The sequence below is a fragment of the Marmota monax genome, unplaced genomic scaffold (genome assembly GCF_021218885.2).
Source record: "Marmota monax isolate L192 unplaced genomic scaffold, Marmota_monax_Labrador192_F-V1.1 WCK01_AAM20220418_F8-fsc00041, whole genome shotgun sequence".
Lineage (NCBI taxonomy): Eukaryota > Metazoa > Chordata > Mammalia > Rodentia > Sciuridae > Marmota > Marmota monax.
The window spans coordinates 8,657,072-8,682,596 of record NW_026695238.1 but is presented as its reverse complement, the minus strand read 5'-3'; the positions used below and the strand labels follow the sequence as shown (position 1 = coordinate 8,682,596).

Below are 25,525 nucleotides of genomic sequence, written 5' to 3'. Positions count from 1 at the left end.
AAAATTATTACTTGAAATGAGAAATTTATATTCTCTTTAAGAGGTATGTCTATCAGGCTGGGATTACGACTCAAAGGTAGAGTGTTTGCCTGGCATGTGTATGGCACTGGGTTTGAGCCTCAGCACCAGATAAAGTAAAATAAAGACATTGTGTCCATCTATAATTAATTTTTTTTTAAAAAAATAGGTGTCTATCACTTAGAAGTTTTGATCAGCACTATGTTCCATCACTTACATGAAGAGATGACAAACTATGCCATTAATTACCACCCTGGTTTCTGATGTGAACTGTCTCTGCATTAAAATGGTTTTTATTTTTTTAATATTAAAGAATAAATTTAGGGCTGGGGATGTGGCTCAAGCGGTAGCGCGCTCGCATGGCATGTGTGCAGCTCAGGTTCGATCCTCAGCACCACATACAAACAAAGATGTTGTGCCTGCCGAAAACTAAAAAATAAATAAATAAATATTAAAAATTCTCTCTCTAAAAAAAAATAAATAAAATAAAGAAGAAATTTAGTTTGTTTAATGCTTTTTGTGGTTTAATCAATACAGGAAATATTCTCTTTGCCATTCATTCAAGGTGGGGACATTTTGGTTAGATTGGAATAGAAACACACTTTTATCACCACATTCAAATTATCAACATGTTATTCTCATTTGAAAAACCCTTCTGAATAAATTATTGATGTACTATAGACTTGATTGACTGCAGACATATAAACAATAGAAGTCTTTGGGGACTGTTGTCCCGTCAAGGAACCAGACAAGGCTTAGACCAGACTCCCAGTCACCATAGTCCTACCAACAGACATGATCTTAAATGTGATTGTAATCAAGTGCTCCACACCTGATTGTCCACAGGCCATGGAGGGAATGAGTGAAGCAGGTTGGACAGGGAGACAGACAGGAATGGTGGGAACATATCAGACTCCACAGGAATGGCCCATCCAAAGCCTATGGCCACTGCTCAGGCTGAGCATTCGTTTTCATATCATGAGGGGGACCAGGATGGTCCTATTACACCCTCCTTAACTCTGTCATTTCTTGAATTTTTCAGGAGAATCTGATAACCAGAGCTCTATGTAAAAACAAACAAACAAAAATCTCCAAACATTTACATGTTGGCAGTGAATTCAAATATTTAAAGATACTTTGGGCAGGAAAAAAATATAACTAAGAGACTAAGTTGAGTCCTGGCTACCTGATTGTCATTCTCTTACAAATTGTTATTAGAGTTTCACAATAATTCGATGTTGCAACTTCAGGGAACCAGCCAGAACGACACTGCTTTCAACACATTACAATTTGTTTGGCTGATATGAGTGGAAAATGATTTTGATGTTTCTGTAAATGCAGAACTAAAGATTCTATTTTGACTTCCAGAAACGTGCACTCTGGCTCCTAATTCAGAAAGATTTCCATAGGTATAATCGAATAATCACACAGACTATCCTTTCTTGACTGTAAAATAATACAAAGAGAATGTGGTCATAAATATCGGACACTTAATTTAATTTTCAGCAATATAATGCTGAAGTAGATGTAGCAGCTGTAACTAGCAATGCATCAAAAGCAACAAACATGTCCCCAAATCTCTTTATAAACCAGAGCAGAGAGATCACCAGCTATTCCTGAAAGGAGGGGTGGAGTGTGGACGCAGGTGTTCTGCATTATCTCCTTAACTGGGTCAGGAATCATCTTCTGTGCTTATTCAGTGCTACAGGCCTATGACACTTTGCCAGAGCTCATCCTATTAAGCTGAGGACTCACAAGGCCCAACAAATCCAAAGCCCCATATCTAAATAGAGGTCCCCTTTGGGCTGGTTCAAATAAATCACTTTAAGTATTTACTCAGGTTATGTATTTTCGTGACTGATGTGCAGAAGTATCTTGGTCATTTGCTGTGAAAAGTCACTCTAGAGAGAGATGGGGGGGTTTGGTTCATGCATAAAGGAATGGGCTGAAATGGAGAACGGTGCCGAGCGCTGGCCCTAAAACCTATCATCCAGCTACCATGCCGTTGTCGCCTGGTTTTACCACCCAGGCCATCTGTCATCAGCCCCCTTTCTTCATATAAACTCCTGCAAATCCTGACCATTCCGGCGAAGGTGCTGCCATCATCCCATGTGCTAAAATATTTTGAATTCAGTCTCATTGGGTCTCTCACCGTGTATGCCACTTATAGACACCATTTCCAAAACAGTGTGACCCAGAATTATAAGTGTTCTGTAAGAAAATGCTTCTGTGCAAAAATAAGTGTGGGTAGTAGTGCCTGGTGCTCCTCAGGAGTTTCCTATTGTGTTTATGACTCTGAGTTCTTTGGCGAGGCCAGTTTAGCTTTGCTCAATCCTGCATTTCTAGTTAGTCAACATTGTAAATCTCTGATCTGTGGGAAGCTCTAGAACACAGTGAAGGAAACATCACTAAGGACAAGTGAGGATGTTAACCAAGGCTTCTGAGTTGGGAAGGACATGGCCGAGCCTGGATTCAGAAAGGACAGTTGCCGTCATGAGAGGGACGATTAAAAGAAAATATACGATCAGAAGGAAAGGCAATGAGATTTTTGTTGGTTTGGTTTACTTATTGTTTGTTATTTTATGTTTATCATTTTTTTTCTGTTTTTAGAAGAATATTTTAAAGAAAAGATAATGAGATTTTTGTTTGGTTGATTTTTAGTGCTTTCTAATGCAAACCTTCCACCACAACCTTTGTGGAACCATCTTCTCTAATGCAGGTAAAGGCTTACCTTTCTGACTGTCCTTAATACTTAGAACCAGGTCTGTACTCATATATGGAGTAAATGAACCCGTGGTTGCCAAAAGAAAAGGACCATATCTAAGTCTGGGGTAATAAAGAGCAAGGGAGTGTGTTAACCCGTCAGGCTAAAGAAAGCGCTCAACATCGGGCCGTAGTAATTAAGCACAGGAAGGAGCAGGTCCCTAGAAAAGAAAATAATGACAGCAATAATGACAACAAAGTAAAATAATATGGAGAACCCAGGCCACTCACTGTCTTTGGTGTAAATCATGGCTATAGTTTGCCTTCATGTCATTTCTTCTAAGGCTCAAGTTCAGAGAAAGGCAGCTGGGTTGATTGAGGTGGGATTGGGACACCTGATTAGATATGCCCTGGAAGGTGAGAGGGTAGAGCAGATACTGCCTACAGGAAAATCAGTCCACAGTTGACCCAACAAGAGAACAAGATCAGCTATTACACCCTCCTTAACTCTGTGCTTTTCTTACAAATGGGCCTTGGTAGTGGCCCCATGAAATCAGTCTCATGAAATCAGAGCAGAGTGGGGTAAAACGGAGCATCAGGTATTTTTGAAAGGACTGGTTGCCAAGTGTCAGCTTCTGTTCTGAAGCTACATTCGAAGCACAAGTAGGGGTATTTTAAAAACAACCTGAATATTGAGATTTAACCAGGTTAATATCAGGAAATGTTGTAGGTGGACAAACAGTGCCAGATGCTCTATTTGCCAGCCCCATCAAGTGTGTGTCATCTAGTGAGAGCTTTTTAAGTGGAATCTAGCAGGGGACAGCGAGTGGGGACAGGTAGCATCTTGGAGGCCTACCATCTGCACCAAGTGTGGAGAGAAAAGGGCTCTGAACAGAAAATTGTTTTACCATTAAAAATAAGAAGCAAAAGCTTCTTTTCTCCACACAGACATTGATTTATCTGAAAATGGATGATATAAGTTGTTTTATTGAAAAACACAAAACCTAGAATATTAAGGATAAAAAAGACTTTAAGACAAAGAGGTCCATAGAGGTTATTGTTTAGTCCAAGGGCACTCAGACCATCAGGAAATAGACTGATTCTTGAGCTTAGGGCCCCCAACTACCTTCCAATGCTGTTCTCACTGGGCACACAGATACACTTTGCCTAAGTGAAAAAATGAATGAGTTATCAATGATTGACATTACTCAGTTGTTAGGGCACTGAAACAGAAAAGTGCACACAAATTCAAAACTGGTCTCTGCAAATGTGACTCTTAATACCAACCAAAGCAAGAGGAACACCAATATTAAATGCAGCCAAAGATCTTTTGATGCAATTGAGGTGACAGATCTCCTTCCCAATCTATGATATCCTTGCAAAAGAAAGCAAAGTCAGATTAAATGTCTCTTTGTCAGTGTACTTTAATACCTTCCAGTGTCCTTGTGGAAAGTTGTGGAAGGGCCAAGAGGATGACAGAAAATTAAAGTGCAATGTCCCCTTTTCTTTTCTGTTCACAGCATCAGATCGGTAATTATAATGTTGGTATTTGCCACATGCCAGTAAAAAATCCAACCCAGTTGAGACATAAAGACCATACTGTTTATTGATCTGGGAATTTACAGTTCTGCTTAGGCAGAAAAGTAACCATGAAAAGAAAGGAAAAAAAAGCATATGATATTGGTTAAAATGTGGCTTTCTTAACTTCCTTGGCATTTGAGCCTTTTGTGTGGGATGAAGGCAGATGACAGAAATAGGATAATTGGAACCTTTTGTAGTTGTGCACAGCGGGATTTTAAAAATGAAGTGACCAGTGTTGCAAGACACAGCGAGCACAAAGGGGTCCGTGGTGGAAGGAGCAAGTGTGCGGGGGAGAGAGGCTACTTATCCATATTCAAACCAAGGGGCTCTTCTGCCCACTCCCTTCCATCTTGGCATGTCCTGTCCCATTCACTGCCACTTTCAAAGCAGCTGGTGCCCTTTCTGTGTACCTGGTTCCAGCTTTTCCTAGCATTTCATGCATGAACATCTAAGATCATATTGCAATCCCAAAATACACACTGTAGGAGCCCAGCTCAAGACCACCTCCTCAAAGGAGTTGCTGCATAATCAAGGTTAGAGATAGCATCCATTGAGCACTGCTCTATTGCAGGAACTGTGCTAAATGCTTTCTACCTGTTCTCTTATCCATGAGGTGGGTATCATGGCTGTCCTCAGTTTGCAGGATAATTTGTTCAGAGGCTCCCAGCAAGTAAGTACAAAGGCCAGGAATCAAATGCAGGCCGGCTGACTCAGCCCAGTGATCTCTCTCACAGTAGCCAACACCACACTCCCCACCCCCAACTTTAGCCTCCAAATGTGTGTCTTCATCTCCAGTTCCTGATGGCCTCACCTTAGTGTCCAGCTTGCTTCTTTCAAGGTAACAGTCTTAGTTATTGAAGATTACAATGGCTTCAAATCTTTTCCAGACAAATGATACCTGCATTTTAATGAAAACAGCTCAGAACAGAAACAGAAACCTAGGCTCAGAGACTAATTTCAATGGTAAGATTTTTAAGGTACATGGAGAGGTGAGAGAGGGAGTTGCCTGGAAGGACAGTAGGCCTGAGGTTCTTCCAGGCTTTCAAGAGGTGAAAACCCTCGTCCAAGGAGAAACATCTTTCATCTTCCACATCACTGGACCTAAAAGCCATCATCAAAGAAACCTTAGATTAAAACCTGGGATGGGGATCTTGGCCTCCTTCCTCTTCAGGGAGTTTTTGGTGATGTACAAAGCCAGTGTTGGTTCTCACATTTGGGGCAGAATGGAGTGATTTCAGCATGGGGCCGGGGAGGGGGTGCTACAGGCATTTATGATGATCTGTTCCAAAATATTAATAATGCTGGGTTTTAGAAAGCTTGATTCAGACAATAAATGAGAGATATCACAAGCATGACCAGTCTATTGGTCAGCTTTGTGCCACTGGGACCGAAATACCAACCAAAGCAAGAGGAACACCAATATTAAATGCAGCCAAAGTTAGAGGAAGGAAAGTTGATTGTGGCTCATAGTTCCAGAGGTAAAGTCCATGGTTGGCTGAGTCCTTTGCTCTGGGCCCAAGATAAGGCAGAACATCTTGGCAGAAGGGCATGACAGAGGAACGCTGCTCTTTGCATGGCTGACGAGGAAACTGAGACGGAAGTGGGGAAGGGGCTGCAGGGCAGATGAACCTTCCAGGGCATGCCCCCAGTAATCTACCTCCTCCAGCCACCCACACCCCGCTTACCTAGAGCTACCACCCAGTAAGTCCATTCAAGCTAGCATGGACTGAGTTGGTTACAGCTCTCATAATCTAATCATTTCACCTCTAAATATTCCTAAAAGTGAGAGGAGCTTTGGGGGGACACTTCATATACAAACCATAACAACCAGACATACAAAAGTCCAAGCAGAGAAACGGCCCATGAATAGGAAATGAAGTAAAGTCCAAGGTGGGTGGGGCAGGTAGGAGGGAGGCTGGGAGCAGGTCTGAGGCCCAGTGTTTGAGGGCTGACTGACTCCAAAGTTTTCTCTGTGGTGTCCCAAATGTGTAGCATGCCCCAAATGGCCACTTGATTGAATATGCATTAGGAAAAGAGAATATTCGATTTTATAAATGAAACCTCCATCCAGCATAAAAAATTATTTGTTTTCGGAAATGGTGCCCCAGAGGGCATTATTAAACTCTTAGGTGACCTGACTTCTCAGTCATTGTTTCTCAAGGTGTGCTCTGTATGGCATCTTTAATGAGCTTCACCTGGATGCTCATTATAAAGCCAGGTTACTGAGCCCCCATCATACTTACTGATGATGTCTTGGATAGGGCCTCGGCATCCATATTTTTCACAACTTTCCATGTGATTCTTAGACACAATGTATTAATTATAATTTTTTTCTTGGTGGTTTTCTTACAATAATGACTTTCAAAGTCCTATCATTATCCGGCTCCCAACTCAAGTCATAATACCTGTATGAAATCATCTTTAACCTTGACTGATACAATATTGTTTTCTGTTTTTGAAGTCTACAACCAATATTTTTCATTTTTCACTTAATTTCTGCCCTTTTGTATTTCTATGGATTGTTTATATGAGCCATTGACTCCCCATACAAACTGTGGGACATGCTCTTTCCCAATCTGCTTTTTTGTTTTTCCAAGTTGTTGATAGACCTTTCTTTTATTTATTTATATGTGGTGCTGAGAATTGAACTTAGTGCCTCACACATGCCAGACAAGTCACTGCCACTGAGCCCCAGCCCCAGCCCCCAGTCCTCTCTTTACCCAATCCTCTCTTTACCACTGGCATCTGATACTGGGCAGGCACAGGAAGTGTTGGGCAGAGTCTGAGCCTCTCCACACCTCGCCCTGTTCCTGAGCAGATTATGTGGGATGATTGCCCTCGTGAGAGCTATCCGGGCCTGCTTTCCTGGCTGTTTCAGTATTTCTTGTTGGCCTGGTAAGGTGAAGAACAAATAGCAAAAGATTAATTTGTCCTTTAATTGGAAACCTTAAGTATGGCACACCAAAGGTCAAGAATTTACTGCAGTGTGCACAGCTAAATAAAGGAAATCCAACAATTAATGCTCTCCAAAGTACAAAGAAACTCTTGACTGAGAAACCAAGACCTGTGGTTATTCTGTTTTCACAATGTAAAGCATTAATTCCTAAATCTAAATGCTATATTAGCTTTTCAGCCTCCTGACAGAGGCCTTAAAAGATAAATGCATTATGATACCATTAAAGAAGTAGTTTGGGAGTGGACTGGGTTGCACAGCTTACACCCACGCTCACAGTCTGATCTGCTAGCAAGCAATTGTTGGTCAGAATAGCTGGTGGCCTGCATGCTCAGAATTTGGCATTTACTTAGTAATTTATTTCTCATCAAAATTGTGTAGGTAAGAATGTTTAATTGCCCTCCGTTTGTAAAAACAAATCTCTGCAGGAAAAAAAAAGCATAGAATAAAATATGCATAATGCTGATATTCTAGAAATTAATCAATTTTTCTATTAGAATTTCACAGATTTAAAAGACCTTGGTCTCTTAATAAAACCTGTGTATAATGTGATTTTTCTGAATAATTATTAAACAGTGAGTGACATTCCTATTGAAAGCAAGGTAATTAGCAGTCGGAATAACTACAGGAGAGCATTTTAGGTGCTTGTTTTATTTTAAAGAAAATAACTGTAGTTAACTTCACCAGAAGAGGGACGCTGGGTGTGGTACAAGAGATGAACCAGCAGAGAGGATGCCTTGGTCTTCCAGGGAAACTGCTGTTGCACAATCGTCTCTGTGTGTTAGATGACCATAACACTGATTCAGAGTTCCTCAGACCCAGCTGGGGCTGTATTTGTGTGCCTTCACCTGATCATTTGTGGCACAATCATCTGCCTAAACCCAGAAAACCTTTCAGTCTTCTTTAAAAGTAAAAGCTTGGCTGGATGTGGTGGCCCACACCTGTAATCCCAGCAGTGTGGGAGGCCAAGGCAGGAGGATTGCGAGTTCAAAGCCAGCCTCAGCAACAGCAAGGTGTTAAGCAACTCAGTGAGACCCTGTCTCTAAATAAAATACAAAATAGGGCTGGGGATGTGGCTCAGTTGGTCGAGTGCCTCTGAGTTCAATCCTGGGTACCCCACCTCCCTAAAAAAAGTAAAGGCATGATATTATAATAAAAAATGATTTGCTTTTGGTTTAATTTTTTAATGGGAAAAGAAGACTGTACTCTAGGTGAAGAATTCACTGCATGACCTTTTAACAAGCACCAGCAACCCAGATGTACAAAGTTGTAAGGAAGGAACTTAGGAGTCCTGCGATAGCCCTGGTGTTTCTGTAGTTCTCATTGTCAGTGTTCTTATGCCCTGACTTCTGAGGATGGAGGCAAGGGGTGTGCTTTGGAGCAGGGTCTCCAAAGAATGAGTGTTTGTCCCTGAGAGATGTCCCATTTTCAGTAACAGACAAGACCAAACTGGAAATGTTTTAGATATATGTGACTTCTTGAGGACCGTTGATATTTATAGATGATCAGCATTTACCCTTTATCATGAAGCATCAAAAATTTCAAGATGAATGCTAGGTTCTTAAATACCCAATAGGAAATTTTAAAAGAATAAATTCTAAAATCAACATTCTCCAATTTTGAAATAACACATTAAGATACTCATTGGTATATCCAGACTATGATGTCTTTTCTGAGTATATCCAGACTTGGTGTCTGTTCTGGAGGTGGAAGGCTATGACCAATGTTAAAAGTTATTTATTGGAAAATTGGACCTCCTTTTCATTTGCTATTATCTAAGATGGGTTCACTAAACTCTATAAGAAAGAGTTCCTTACCTGTCCTAAGCCCTTTCATCTGGTGATGCTGGGGAATTTCCAACTCTTTAATTCTAATGAAATTATATCAACAAATATCACTGCAACTTACATGTCTGAAGGGGTGTGGTTGGAATATTATTATGCAATAAAGGGAATGTATGCCTGAAATGCAGGCACACACCCACAACCCACCACACCCACACATACACACACAACCAACACCACACATACACACTAAATCCACATACGCCTCCACACATGTAAGACACATCACACACACACACACACACTAAGTCCACATACCCCTCCACACATGTAAGACACAAACACACACACACTAAGTCCACATACCCTTCCACACATGTAAGACACACCACATGCATACCACACACACACCACAAACACACATACAGATCACACACACACACACACACACACACAGAGACTGCAGTGTGCTTCTGTTGTTGGCTTGCTTACATTCTCCCTCGCTGTTATCCATATTGTATAAAACTCTTTATTTTTCATGAAGTTCCTTAATATTTTATACTAAAATCAATGCTATTTGGATTAGAGTTTTATAGACAAAAGATACAGATATTACCCAGTGAAAACTTCATATAGAAATGTGAGGTTTTATTGTGTTCATTTAAACTCTCCTAGAGAAACCTCTTCCCTCTTTGGTAACTCGAAGTGGTTCGGTTGACTTGACCTTTCTCACAGGAAGCAGTGAGCCCCAGTGCTACCAACCCGGAGAGCCCTTGTGCCTGGGGCTGGGCTCAAGAGAGGCCACAGTGAAGGAGGAAGTAGCTACTTGCTGTTCTGCTTCCTTTAACCAGGATGTAAGGTGGTGAGCCGAGACTGCACATGCTCTCCAGCCAGAGCAAGGCTGTGCAGCAGACTAAACTCACTGGCTGCAAAAGGGAAATGTATTGGGAATAGGAGAGGAAAAATAGGAGTTTCCTGTACCGTTTTCCCCAACAGTAAGGACCCGATCACAGCAAGTGCTGAAAGAGACTCATTGCAATAAAGAAAAGATGGAATGAAGGGTAGTAAGTAAAGCAGGTGGAAACCAATAGGAAGTGCTTTACCAGTTGCACAAATTAGGATTTGAGGAACCAAGCACCACATCATGCGTACTTGTCTCAATCTAAACCACCAAGTTTCCAGTTGACTCTGAATCCCTAATGGTACTTGGGGGTCATTTTTATGGAGTGGACTTAGATGCATTATCAATGAAAGCCCAGTTTCTGCCCCTTGATTCTTAGGTTCAATGATGATGTCACATTTTAAAATGTAACATAATTAAACAGTTTTTAAAGGATATTTTTGTAACTTATTGCCTTTGTTTTCTATGTTTAGTTACCTGCTTGATTATGTATCCACCATTATTTGTCTTCCTCCCTTCCAACTTTGGTTCTGTTATACCCATTCTATTTATCACCTTTATTTCACTATTATTTGTTTCCAGTAAATGATCTATAAACTGAATTTCTGTTTCCTCCCACTCAGATCTTAACTCCACACAACTGAATCCCACCTCACAGCCCCCAGTGGAAACCACATGTAAAGGCCAAGGGTTTTTCTCACCTGTACCGCCTTCTCAGTACATTCGTGATGTTACAATCATTTTTAAAAGATAAACACATACACACAAAGTTCAGAATGCTTCCGAAGTAGACAGCATTCCAAAGATGTCCCCTCAAGACCCCCTGGTTGTTCAGTCAAGCAGTAATCTTAGTACTGCTGTGAAGGGTCTTTGCAGATATAAATTAAGGCTACTCATCCACGGCTCTTAAAGTGTATAAACTTTTGTGGCTTTTCCTGGTGGAACCAGTCTCATAACATGAAGCTTAAAACCCAGGGTTTCTTCTGGCTAGAATGTAGAGATGCAGAAGAGATGGATGAGACACATGAAGCAGTAGAAGTCAGAGATTCAAAGTGTGAGTGAGGTTATTTCAGGATTAGAAGGGGTCTCCTCTGAAAATGACCCCCTCAGTCCTACAACCACAAGGAATGGATTTTGCCAACACTCTTACATGAGCCTGGAACTGGATTGTTCCATGAAGCCTTAAGAAGTACCACCTCCCTGCTCAAGGCCTGAACCTCAGCCTTGCGAGGATATAACCAGAGCATTGTAGAAAGGTGCTGTGCTCAGATTTCTAGTTCATAAAAACTGGGAGATACTAGATGAGGGTTGGTTTAGGCCTCGAAATGTGCAAAAATTTACTTCAACAGTAATAGACATCTAATACAGATTGTTGAAACATTTTTCTTGAGCTTCTGACATCTTAACATTTAAATTCCTGTTTCTTGTAAAACATGGTTAAGGCTGCCCATCTTAGCTAACTTCCAAATCTATTGACAGTTGCTTTCTCCAACTGAACACCATAGGGCCAGATTTTGAATCCATATATCAGAATGTGTGAGCATGTGTATTTTCTATGCACATGTGTATGCAGACAGGTGTGTATGTGCAGAAATGCATAGTAATACAACACCTAGCAAATGCCAATCCTTTTCCACAAATGATAGTTCACATGTATGCACATATAGGAATCTTAGCTATTATATATGCCCATACATATATTATTATTCCCCAACTCCAGGGACTAACATATTTCATAAAAATTCTAAAAGCCATATGCTCATTATTCCATTCTATTTATTAAAACAGGCAGAGAGAGGTCAAGTAACTCACTGGAGGTCATCCAAGGTTTCTGTGAAGACAGATGACAAGGTCCTTGGTTCCCAGCTGTCTTTTATGCTAAGTCCCTTTAGATCTCTTCTCAGGTCCTCAATCTATTTCTGCCCGGATGCACCATCTTCCTAAAACAGCCTTCCCCGGGACCTCTGGGCTCTGAACTGCCCTGGTGTCACCCCCTACCCCCAATTATCTCTTAGCCATCTCAGTGTTTCCTAAATTGCTTTCCATCATATGTAAAAGAATTTCAAGACTTGTGTTTTCAGTTCTGTTCCTCGGTTCTCCTAAAGTTCAGTTTATTTTTAGACCATTAAATTTAACTCTCTCCATGTCTTTCCCCTTCACATCTTGAGTCCTTAGATCACTTTTATTATTATTACCTCTTTTTTTTTTGTATTAGGGATCAAACTCAGGGTCTCATGCGTACTAGGCAAACATGTTACTACTAAGCCATGGATTAATCAATCTTTCTTTCTTTTTGTTTCTTTTTTTTTTAAATTTTCCCAGGTTTCTTCTAACACTAATGGTTTCCTCTATCAGACATATGCTTCTTAATACTATGGAGAATGCTACGCATTTCTCAGAAGGTCTAGCAATGTCTTGAAGACAGCACTTAATAAATTCTGATCATTTACTACTATCAGAATTCTTTTCTAATGAACTGAACAGTGTCTCTTTGTGGTTGAACCAACGAGTCTCGGATTTGTCTTTGTTGCTGGTTCTTGCCCATTGACTATTGTGATTTTTTTATTGCAAACGCATTTTTGAATCTAAGCAGGAAGGAACTTGTTGGGAATGATGTGGGGTACTTTACAAAATGTTGGAGAAGCAGACTTGGTGTAGAAACAAAGGAGGCAGATGCCCAGAAGAAGGCCCCAGCAGTGCCATTCATGGGCATTGTTCCCCCCGTGCAGTGACCACAAGTCATGACTCTCTGATGTCCTCATACACTGTCTGGCGGTGCCTCCTTTTGTCAATATCTAAGGAAATGAGAAATGAGTTCATCTCACATTGCAGAAGTTGGGAAGTGGGAGGGACTTCAAGATAAAGAACCGTGATGCCTAAAGAGGAATAGATTAGAAAGGGAGGAAGTCACTGAAAAGTTTTCAAGATTATGAAGTGTTGTGTTAGCAGGCAGTCTGCTTGTCTTCTAAAGCTGGGAGTCGGGATTTAGGGTTCCATCAGTAAGATGAAGCCCAGAAGTTTGCCATCCCCTTGCACGTGACCCCGTGCATGTGCAGGTTTTGAATACTTACAATTTTTCTTATGAGTAGTTATATCGTTTTTGTTAGATTTGCAAATGAGTCTATAATTTAAAAAGGGGTTTAAATGCTATTTTCTAGTCATTAAAATAAAAATAAGTCTGACACCAGGAAATCAAGTGACCCAGAGGCAGGGGCCCATAACATCATAAGGAAAAAATGGCATCTGAAAAGTCTGCAGGTACTGTCTTGTACCTGCTCACCTAATGGAGGTCAAGGGGTTCCTTAGAGGATGTGATCTGTTTAGAGCCAGAGACACAAAATGGAATTTCTAAATATCCAGTGACCATGGATCAGAAGGAGCGGTACCCTCTGGAATTCTTGATTGCCTGATTAAGGCAATGACATCATAATGACGTAGTCAAAAGGGGCTGTCCTCTATGGAATCCTTGATTGCCTAATTAAACCAATGACACCATATTGATGTAGTTTAACTCCCTGATTGTCATTTTTACAGCAACCTGTTATTTTTCTGACAGTTTTCAAAGGAAACCTCCTCAGTTTCCATGCTTACATAAGGGATCCTACAACTGTCGTGTCTGTCACTTGTCTGGCATGAATCACTATGTGACAATGTAGGGATGTACAAGTGGCCCAAGCCCAGGGACATACATGTGCTTCAACTAAATCTAGTTCCAGCTGGGGAAAAGGAAATAGCCTAGTCCTATTGCCTCAAAATATCTCTCGTCTCACTTAACTTAGGAAAAACAACCTGTGATGAACCCCACTTGATCATGGTGCACTATCTTTTTGATACATATTTTAATTCAATTTGTCAGAATTTTATTGAGAACTTTTGCATCTATATTCATTAGAGATATTGGTCTGAAGTTTCCTTTCTTCAATGTGCAATCTTTGCCTGGTTTTGGAATCAGGGTGATGTTGGCCTCATAGAATGAGTTTGGAAGTGTTCCCTCTGTTTCTATTTCCTGAAATAAATTGAATAGTATTGGTATTAGTTCTTCTTTAAAGGTCTTGTATAACTCGGCTGTGTATCCACCAGTCCTGGGCTTTTCTTGGTTGGTAGGCTTCTGATGGTGTCTTCTATTTTATCCCTTGAAATTGATCTGTTTAAATTGTGTATATCATTCTGATTCAATTTGGGCAAATCATATGACTCTAGAAATTTGTCAATGCCTTTATATTTTCTATTTTATTGGAGTACAAGTTTTCAAAATAATTTCTAATTATCTTCTGTATTTAGATAGTGTACCACGATCAAGTGGGGTTCATCCCAGGGATACAAAGTTGGCTCGACATATGGAAATCAATAAATGTAATTAATCACATCAATAAAGTTAGAGATAAGAACCATATGATCATCTCATTAGATGCAGAAAAAGCATTCGACAAAACACAGCACGGCTTCATGTTCAAAACACTAACATGAAGTTTAAAAAACTAGGGATAACAGGAACATATCTCAACATTGTAATGGCTAAGCCCCAGGCCAACATCATTCTAAATGAAGAAAAATTGAAAGCATTCCCTCTAAAAACTGGAACAAGACAGGGATGCTCAATTTCACCACTTCTATTTAACATAGTTCTTGAAACACTGGCCAGAGCAATGAGGCAGATGAAAGAAATTAAAGGGACACAGATAGTAAAAGAAGAACTCAAATTAGCACTATTTGCCAACAATATGATTCTATTTATAGAAGACCCAAAAAATTCCACCAGAAAACTTCTAGAACTAGTAAAAGAATTATGCAAAGTAGCAGGAAACAAAATCAACACCCATAAATCAAAGGTTTTTCTGTATATCAGTGACAAATCCTCTGAAAGGGAAGTGAGGAAAACTACTCCATTTAAAATAGCCTCAAAAAAATGGGAATCAACCTAACAAAACAGGTGAAAGGCCTCTACAACAAAAACTACAGAACACTAAAGAATGAATTAAAAAAGACCTTAGAATATGGAAAGATCTCCCTTGTTCTTAGATAGACAGAATTAATATTGTCAAAATGACCATACTACCAAAAGCACTATACAGATTTAATGCAATTCCAATCAAAACCCCAATGACATTCCTCATAGAAATAGGAAAAGCAGTCATGAAACTCATCTGGAAAAATAAGAGACCCAGAATAGCTAAAGCAATCCTTAGCAAAATGAGTGAAGCAGGTGGCATCACTATATCAGACCTTAAACTATATACTACACTACAGAACAACAGTAACAAAAACAGCATGGTATGGACACCAAAATAGACTGGTAGACCAATGGTACAGAATAGAGGACACAGAGACTAACCCACATAATTACAGTTCTCTTTATATAGTGAAGACAGTGGCTTCAGATACGAAGCCTGTAGTAAACTGACTCAATCCCGACTTGGTTCCACGGGTGATTTTCCATCACAGGGTTTGTATGGCTCTGAGCAATCCTCTTCAGTGCCCAGGGTCCCTCTGTGTCTCTGCCTTGCTTCCACGCAGGTGTGAGGGAGAACTTACACACCAGAGCAGAGCTGCTCACAGGAAGTGGTCACTTGTTGGTTTTCCTTTCCTTTCTGTTGAGTTCTATTAACGTAGCATGAGCATTTCCCTTTTCACCGAAGCAGAAAGATTTGCTCGGCTTGGTGAAGCTTCAGAAAGAAAAGGTTTAACTACCTCGATGTTTTAAAAACATATCCTGACTGAATGACAGAAACACAATGAGCTTCCGAAGTAAGGTGTTCAAACGGGAGCCCAGTGATTTTTGGAAGAAGAGACGGACACTGAGGAGAATAAATCAAGAAGAAATCCACAGATTTAGTTCTGTAGGTATCTGAATATCAACATTTTGCTCTCCATCTTTTCTTCAATACTGTCTTTTTTAAAAGGTGGCTTTCTAACATAGACTACTGGCAAAGTCGTCTATAAGAATACTCAGCTGGGTTCATAAATATTCACTTTTACTGACATCTTTTTTTTTCAAAGTCATGCTGCTTTCAAACTATCTGTACTTCTTTTGAAAATATGGGTAGAGGATTTAAATAGAATATTTGGAATATTCAGAATTCATCTAAGGTTATCTTAATATTAGGATACAAAATGTTATTACTGGCACAACTTTTGTTTTTTAGTAAAGAAAAGCCTACCATTGCCTAAAGTGGGACCCCAGTTGATGACTTAGATCTAGTTGTGGTTTTTAAATGTCTCCGCTCCATTTTTATTACGCTCCACTACTTTACCTTAAAATTATTAGCAACAACAATCCAAAGCATGAAGGAAAAAAATAAATAAGTATTTGATTGATGGAGCCAGGATTATAAAAGTTGATTCATCTTAAAGATTAAAAAGATTTGGTTTGGTTTTACTGTTAAACATGTTTTCTGCCTTGTTGATGAAATACCATCAGTGTTCTGGAGATGGGTACTTATCATAGAATTCTAGATTCCTGTCTGGACAGATACATGTTACAGCAGATTGCTGGCTGGACTGTTTCAGTGACTCCCATGAAATGTGGGTATCCCAGTAGTGACATGGTGGCTGCCATCTTTTCTTCAACACTTTCTTTTAACAAGGGTGAGCCTAGAGTGGTATTCTAACATAGGCTACTGGGCTAAGTCCTGCATAAAACAGAACACTCTGTGTGGCTCTTAAATAGCTTCTTTTACTTGCATCATTGTTCTGTAGGATACGTGGCGCAGCAACATGACTCAGGAGCTCATCTTAAGACAGATCATTTTGCAGGGTGGTTCCACCTTTCCTTGCTTTCTCAACCTCTGCACCATTATCACTTGGAATCCAACTTTTTTTTTTTTGATAGGGGTGGAGGGAGAGGGAGGTAGTGTTATTCTTTGAATTCTAGGATTTTTAGCAACATCCTAGACTTTTATCTACCCAATGCTGGAGGTATCCTCTCCCCAATTGTGACAAACAAAAATGTATTCTCTGGGCAGAGAGTGACTTCCTGGTTGAAAATCTCTATTCTAGGGGTAAAAAAAATCTTTTTCTTAATATAAATATCTGTAATCTAGAGATAGAAGAGGCTTTTAAAAATTGCATATAAATACGTATGTGGCTACTTACATGAATTGTCATTTATGAATATGAAGAATCAAATCGAAGAATAGTCACTTATCCCTTGATAAGACAAAATCATGTAAAGTATACATGGCTTTCTGTATACTCAGTGACAATTTAATAGGAACAGAATTTGTTAGAGGTCTGGCTTTCAGGGTTGGTACATGTTGTTATTTGTTCAGATTCTGTCTCAGTACTGCCTGTCTGTGTATTGCTGATACACAACCAAGCGACCAGCCAGGGGAGGAATCCTGGGTTTTTGCACCCAGCATTTAATAACCAGAATATGCACAGAGTCCCAGACCCAACATTTGCTCCCCATTGACCAGAAATAGGAGACTGATGGTATCCTCTCAGCTGGCTCCTAAAAGCCTTTTCAGTTACTTTAAATGGTATAATTGTTAAGTGGTATAATTGTTTCAAATATTTGCTTTTAAATGGTATAATTGTTTCAAATATTTGCTTGGTTTGAGATTATTTTAACCTTTAGACCATTTCTAAAAACTCAATTTCTATGCTGCATTTCTCTCAGGGAATTTAGAAGTACAGTGGGTTATGATATGACACCCTGAGATTTACTTTTTTTTCCACTAAAAGAGACAACACACAGGAGAACATGTCTATCTTACACACACCACACTTACAGTGTTGGCAAGAGGACCGCCTCCAGTGTCTCAACATATAATGAAGCTAATCACTCTAAGAATTATCTTAATTGAATTTGAACATATTGCTACTGAGTACTATGGGGAAAGCAGCCAGTAAGATACAGTGTTTTCCCAGAGCATTCAGTAGCGATGCATTCAAATTTAATTAAGATCATTCATACAGCGATTAGCTATTTTTCTGTGGAAGGCACTGGGGACTTTCCTGCTATAGTTGCCTGCTTTTGGTCAGCCTAAGATAGGCATATCTGCTTTCACAGGTTGTCTCTGCTATTGAGTAGGGGATTGTTCTGTTCATCTTCAAGTATCATCCTAAGATGTGGTTTTTATTTTGGAAAAGAGAATCCAGGAAAATGGATTAATTAGAGGGATAGATTTGACACAACTGTCATGGGGGTCATGCTGTTTACCTCTCACCCGTCTATCAGCGCTTGGGTAGGTTACGTACATCGCCCTGAGCCTCAGTTTGCTCTTCTGCAAAATGTTCATAATAGCACCTGTCTGTTCTTAAGACTGCTGATTAGAATTTGATTTGAGAACATGCTTTCTGAACATGGCCTGAACACCGTAAAAAAAAAAAAATTACAAGTGTCATGTAGTATTATTAACCACATAAAATAGTTCCATTTCCAAGGGAAATCCTAGCGTGGTTGTCTTTGTGCTCTGGAGTCCCAGGTCCTTCTATATGTCCATGAGGTTTGCCCCCAAAACAAAACGTTTTTCCATCCCTGCCTTAGTGTCAGCTGAAGCCCACACAAAGCCAGATTGATCTTCCCTCAGTACATTGATCTGAGCTTTCTAAAACCTAAACCCCTCCCTTGATTGGCTGAGGAGCCTCATCAATAGGTAGGAGAGAAGAAGGAATTTGAGTGACAATTCCCTGGCAGATGAATGCAAGCCCTGAAGTTAAGTTAGAAATGAAACAATAATTTCTTTTAAACTTTGAATGTAAGGAGAAATAAAAATTGCTGGAGATGATTTTCCTAGAGTATCTGTTTTTCTAATGAGCATGTGGATTTTGAACTATTATTGCTTGCTCTAAGGCCAACTTAGAAGTTATTTGATTTTGTAGCAATCGAGAATGCTTATCCAGAACTCTGACTTCCTAACAAGTGTGCCACCTAAATCTTATACCCTCCTGATCCAGCTTGACAAATTTGTGGATTCTGCTTTTTTCAAGTGGTCTTTGAAGCTGTGGAGTTTACTCTACTGAAATATTTAATTTATTTGAGGGTTTCTTTTATTAATTCAATTTTCCAATGTATTGAATAAGAAACACCATCACATATTTTAATCCATTTATCACAGACAACATTCAGGTTAGAAATTACCATTGTGTTAAGAGAACCGTTTAAGGAAAATGAAACTTATTTGGATTATCAAGTGAACTACCTCCCTTAATCTTTGAAAATGTGTGCAGTGTTCTGTAGTTGATGGCTTTGTTTTTAACTGCCTACTTTTATTATTTATTACCAAAATTATGTGACATGATCTCTGGTGCATAGGATGTTAGTAAAAGACAATTTCCTTTCTACATTTCATGTCCTAATTTGCAAAGATTAAATATATGATTGAGTTGAGTTATATCAGTTATCTGTACAGTCAGAAAAAAATGCTGAAATTTCCAAAATTAATGTGATTTGTTGTTTTTAAGTTGTTACTTGGGTAATGGATCATTAATCATCAAGATTTCAAAGTATTTAGGAAACTTTGGATATGTATGAAAATGTGTTTTCTTTAATAACCTATTATCACTTTAATAGGAAATTGAAAACTGTAGACAGAGGATCTCATCCAAATGGTTTTGACATATCTCCCATATACATTATTCTGTATTATACCATACTATTGTCTTTCAAGTCAGTTTTTTATCTTTTACTTTTGTATCTTAATATGAAGATAGTCTGCTGGTCAAGTGAGCTTCTTTATTGTCACTATCTGATCTGTAAACATTTTGTTGGTAGCTAGTTGATAGAAAATAAGCACAGGATGGGATAAGAGGTCCCAGGTGATGGTTTCAGAAAGAAGAGAGTGAATTGAGGTTGAAACACACAGGTATCAGGAATGAAATTTATAAATGGAGAGGTGGAGGAAATGGAGAATCACACATTGACACTTGATCCAGCCTCAGAATCCAGGTGAACACACATACAGGACTCTGCATGTGGGCCCTGACGTGAGGGAACAGTCAGTTCAGGAGCCAGTTTGCTGCAATATGGACCTGGGGGAGGTGCCTGTAGTTGAAGCAAGATCGACCTTAACTTTGCTCAAGGTGGACTGCCAGTAGAGGGAGGAGTGAAACGAGGAGAGAACCAACCATCTGAGCCTGGGTGTGGACTATCTGCTAGGGAACCACCGGGTGTTACAGTGGACAGGAAGTGAGATCAGACACCAACAACTCTTTACTTCCTGGTGGTGGCAGGAAGACTTTTTGGTTTTCAAGATTTTCTCAACTGGTGGCAATTCTGACACAAACATTATTGGCATTCACTAAGTGCTTTCTAAATCCACTTTTTAGATTCCTTTTCTTCACCTTCCTTACCTGTCCATAAACATTATTTGTCCTCTGTCTCTACCACTTTCTTTTCTGAGATGCTCAGTAACCTCTTGCCAATCCTTGGCCTGCCCTCACTGTGAAACAAAGGGAGAAGGAAGTTTCCCAAACTACTGGTCTATTCCAGAATCTTCCCCAAAGGTTTTTTTTTTTTTTTCTTTTTAATTTGTTCTGATTAGTTACATATGACAATAGAATGCACTTGGACACATCATATAAAAATGGAGTATAATTTCTCATTCTTCTGGTGGTACATGATATAGAATCACACCAATTGTGTAGTCATATATGTATACATAGGGTAATAATGTCAAGTTCGGTCTATTATCCTTCTTAACTCCTTCCCCACCCCTCCCTTCACTTCCCTCTACCTAATCCAAAGTAACTCTGTTCCTCCCTAGCCCCTCCCCACATCTTGAATTAGCATCTACCTATGAGAGAAAATATTTGGTCTTTGGCTTGGGGGGATTGGCTTATTTTTCTTAGCAAGATGGTCTCCAGTGCCATCCATTTACCAGAAAATGCTGTAATTTCATTCTTCTTTAAGACTGAGTAGTATTCCATTGTGTGTATATACTTCATTTTCTTTATCCATTCATCTGTTGAAGGGCACCTAGGTTCTCAAAAGGTTTTTTTTTAACTTTTCAATTTTTTTGTTTTTAATGCTTTTTTGTTTCTTGTTTCTGCAAGGCAAGATTTTTGCTGACAATGTAGAGTGAAGTGGGTCATAGGTTTAAGGATGAGTTGGTTTAAAATATGGTTCTTCCATCAGCTTGCTGGCCAAGTCATTCAAGTCCTCAGAATCTAAGTTTTCTCATCTATTAATAAAAAAGAAAAGAAAAAAAGAAATGATGTTATCTTCCATGATTAATATGGTTACTTAGTGAGACGAGATATTAAATACATATCATGGTCCTTGACATTGATTATAATGACCAGAGTAGAAAAATATTATCAGCATTTACGGGATATGTTGTTTAAAATTATGGGATCCATTGGTACTATATTAATAAATTCTTGGTGTGGCTATGTCACTTTTATAAGCAAACATGTATGTATTTTCATATTACAAATTCAGCAAGTGTGACTCTTGAGATGAAAACGGCAGAATGAAGGAAAGTTATCTGAGGCTGGGAAGGCTTACAGATGCCTGCTCTGTCATTTGCTGCAGGGGTCTAGCAGAACTTCCAACACAGTGAGGCATTGCCCACAGAGAGCAAAATTACAGTATATGACACTGTCAGCAAAGAAAGCAAATGTGGTCATAAACTCATGTTTTGACTTCCAGATGTTCTGGTGTCCTAGGAGGGTGATGAATTGAATGAGTTACTGTTCATAGAAAATTAGAGACTAGGGCTGCACTTCTTGTATCACCTTGGAAAGTCACAAAGTTACCTAAGTTCCTCATTCCCAGGATGCACGATGCCTGGTATAAATTTTCAGAGTGAGATGACATGAGGGTGCATTAGTAATGAGTGAGTTTATTAAACCTACATTCTTGCACTGCAAAGGCAAAAGTCATTGGCTGCAAGAGGTCCTTTAAGACCATTCAAATCCAAATAAATATAAATTGAAGAAGTGATAGTCCTCTATTATAAGTGTTGCTCCTTGTTTTATGAAGTGTTAGGATCTTTAGTTGGAAGCATTAAAATCTTGCTCCAGAAAGCCAGGACAGTCCAGAGAAGAGAGCAGGAGGCAGGACATAGAGAAAGTCTTGGAAAAGAATTAGGCTTGGAGTAGGAGCCGCCAGGACGTTGGAATCAGGCACATTTTGGTGGCTGGAGGTAATGGTCAGTCCTGTGGGACTAGCAAACTTAGAAAAGAACAAGTTCCAGTTCTCCTCTCAAGAGTCAGTGTTTTGGAAGGAAGGATCCAATGGATCTTGCTGGGCTTTATGCATGACCTTTTTAATAATCAGGACAGGTCTTGGGGAATAGGGAGAGAAGTCCTCAAAAGGAAATTAAGATGCTAGTCCTAAAAGAAGGCACGATGGGTGTTGCACTGAAAAACCAAAAGTGTCCACTCTGTATGTTCACTTCCAAGTGGCCACAGATAAGAAAGAGGATAAAAGAACTGGCTATCATCATGGTGAGACTTTTTGAAAATATAAGATGCGTGTTGACAAAACTATTTACATTTGTTTGTGTGTGACACATACATATATGTACACACAAATACGTATGCGCATGCACACACACACACACACACACACACACACCACTTGACCTGTGGGTGACAGTTTATGTGCTAAAGTACTAAAATAGTGTCAGAGTTTAAGCGGGTGGCAGCTTTCATCACAGACTTCACATAAATTAATCTAACGTTCCCTGCAGTTTGCTCTCAGGCATTAATTTCCTTGGTGTCAAGCAGCCTTGTAATTGGGTTGTGATGTATTTTTAATGATATTTATTATCTTTCAAGTGTTCCTAGAAAACTAAATGAGACACGTAATTTAATTTGATTTAGAACTTCTTGGATATTTTCTACTTCTTTACAAGTACCCATATTATACAGAGAAGCAGCTACTTTGATTTTTATTTTCATATATTGTGCAAAAATGTATGAATTTTGACATGATCCTAAGACATAAATAAGGTTAGATTATTTCCCTAAAAACGAGGCAGCAAAAGACCTAATTCAGTTTGAGAGTCTATCTTACATCATGGATAAAGTCTCTAAGGCTCTTTTGGTTTTGGTTTCTTAATGAAATCAAGGGTTAGCAAAACAGATAATTATGATTTTTCTAACCATAATGTGTGTGTACTGAATATAATGAACTGATCATCCCTTATATTGCAAAGGACTTAACACTTCACTAAGTTTAACTTGCTTTATTTCACTGAAATGGACAATGAGTTACTACTGGTTGATTTCTTCTGCAATCTGTGTGTCTTTGTTACCAAGGAAACCATTTCCAAACTCAGCTTAATCTGAGTTTGCCCAGCTGTACAGTTCTTAACCTTGATTTAGCTAGTGTTTTTCCGTTCTTATGACACTGTGATTCAAGACAGAGAGAAGGTTAAAGGGTCAGCCGGCAATGGCTTATTCCTTACTTAATCATTTCCTTTTGGTAAGAAAAGCGAGTCTTGTTTTCTGAAGCTCAGGTATTTGAGAGATTGTCCAGTGGAACTCCCTCTGATGAGAGGCTGAATTAAATCTGTCACAGGACCACAGGCCCACAGCTGTGGCCATGGATCCAGCTGCATGGACTCTCTCCAATTTTCTCAATTTGTTTTAAACACAAATGGTGTGGAAGTTGTTTCTCATCCATTTACATTGAGACCAAAGGGTCCTGGCTTATATTAGGGTCTAAAGAATTCATGTATCATTTAGATCTTTTATTTCTCTTGATAAATTTATTCTATTATCTTGATAGCACTGAAGTTAGTTAACAGTTGTGTTACTTCTAAATTGTTGTGGAGGTCTCAAGGTTGGAGATTTTTTTGGGGGTCTCTCTGAGGACCCTGTGGATCATCGCTGTGAGCTAGTTGCTTGTCTGTATGCCAAGATGTGAAGAGAAATTTTAAATAATTGGCATGTTGTCCTCTTATAGAGCCTACTTTATTGATGCTAAAGTAAATATTGTTTGTGTGTGTGTCATTAACCGAGGATTAATAGTATAACACTGAAGAAGGCATTCTGTTACTAATATTTGAAGCAGAATAAAGATTCAGATATTTAGCAATGACAGGAGCAACTGAAGAAAAGTAAGGGAGTCTCAGATAATATCATGATTTGCACTGCATCTCACAGAAAGGTCATACAACTTCTCAAAGTGGGGAAAGGGTGTTCTTTTCATAGTGTTTCTTGAAAAGACCAGATTTTTGAAACAGAGAATCAAAAATAACTCATTCAGATTGATAGGATTGGAGTGACCCCAATAGGCTCACTCCCCTAATTATACCTAAAGTTTAGAACCCAAATAGGAAGCCCCCAAATAGGAGGGGTTTGCTCTGAGGATTGTTCTCTCTCCTTGACTCCATCAGCCTCTTTGCCAAGCAGCTCCCCAGGACTGACAGTCTCTTTTGTATCTGTACAAGTTTGCATTAGAGAAAGAAATTCCGAGCATCTACAACATGGATTGCCCTCTAGATATTTCTATTTGCAAAGCTAACAAGATTAATACCAAACCCATTCTAAATTTAATCCTTCTCTTTTGAACTGAAATTATAAATACACAAAAAGAATTTTCTAGGCTATTTCTCAAGGAAAACAAAAGGTAGAATTTCAGGGTCATGTTCCAGGGCTGCTGCACATAGTTAGGTGGATTGACTTCCTTTTTCCTCCGGGGGACCCCGCAGCTGGTTTGACTTAGGAGATACAGAGAATAAGCTGCTCCTTTCCTATTTTAGTACTTTTCCTTATATTAGTACCTTTTTTAAACCTCTGTTCAAATCATTCATTGTCTGAGTTTTCCGTTAAGGAAATTTGGATAATAAATATAAAATCATATAGGGCTATCTCTGGAACATGAAGAATTTAGTTGGTAGGATTGCTTGGTTTGCTTTGCCTTGATTTGCTATCATAGTTTTGAGAAATCCAGTTCATTTTTTTCAACGCGATGAAAGCAAACTATGTTCCTAATAGAAAATTGGAGAATGCAGAAAAGTCAAAATAGTAAAATCCTAAAAATCACAGTCCCATCCAAACATAATAACTAATAATATTTGGATCTATAGCTCTCACCTTTTTAAATTTTCAATAATTTTCAGTTAGTCTGTTGTACAGTATTTATTCCCATTTTTATTAAACAATAATATGTACACAATTTTGCTTTTTGTCATAAACTTCAAAGTTTTGGTGTAAAGCCATGTGGATAATTTTCAAATAAAGACAAATCCATGTCTGGTATTTTGTAATTCACTTACGACTTGCACACGGTTGTTTTTCTTCATCTTTACGACACCATGGCCCTTATTCTCACTCAAATCAACATCAGCTAAGACTGGACGACTTGCCCAAGTCACGTAGCTGGTAGGGAAAGATTCTGAATTTCTCCCTGGAGTTTCTGCATCTAATTCTTCACAACAATGACTATCACATATAGCTTAATACATTAGATGTCAGTGGTTCCCTATCAAGCCAAAAATACTTCCGCTATTAAATTGTTAATTGTGATTCTCCGTTTTGCTGACATGAGCTTCTAGAACCTCATTCCTAGTCTGTAATTATTTTCCCTGGTCTCCTTTCCCCAGAGTTTGTTATCTTTTTTTTTTTTTAATTAATTACTTGAAACTGTTACTTTAGTGGTTGGATTTCTATATGAAGCCCTGCTGTGAT

General features: G+C 39.1%; 1 protein-coding gene across 9 annotated transcripts in view; it reads left to right on the top strand.

Annotated features, from left to right (window-relative positions):
• The window catches only part of Dock10 (dedicator of cytokinesis 10), a 234,253-nt gene that overhangs the window by 70,692 nt on the left and 138,036 nt on the right, over positions 1-25,525 (top strand). Inside the window, exon 1 of one of the 9 annotated variants that reach the window (XM_058577515.1) lies at positions 15,552-15,777. The exons of 7 other annotated variants lie outside the window; for them this stretch is intronic. In XM_058577515.1, the coding sequence (XP_058433498.1) occupies positions 15,673-15,777 (105 nt within the window). In that variant the 5' untranslated portion in view covers positions 15,552-15,672. Of the gene's footprint in view, positions 1-15,551; positions 15,778-25,525 lie in introns of those variants that run through there. One more of the 9 variants, XM_046439594.2, reaches the window with a different exon arrangement.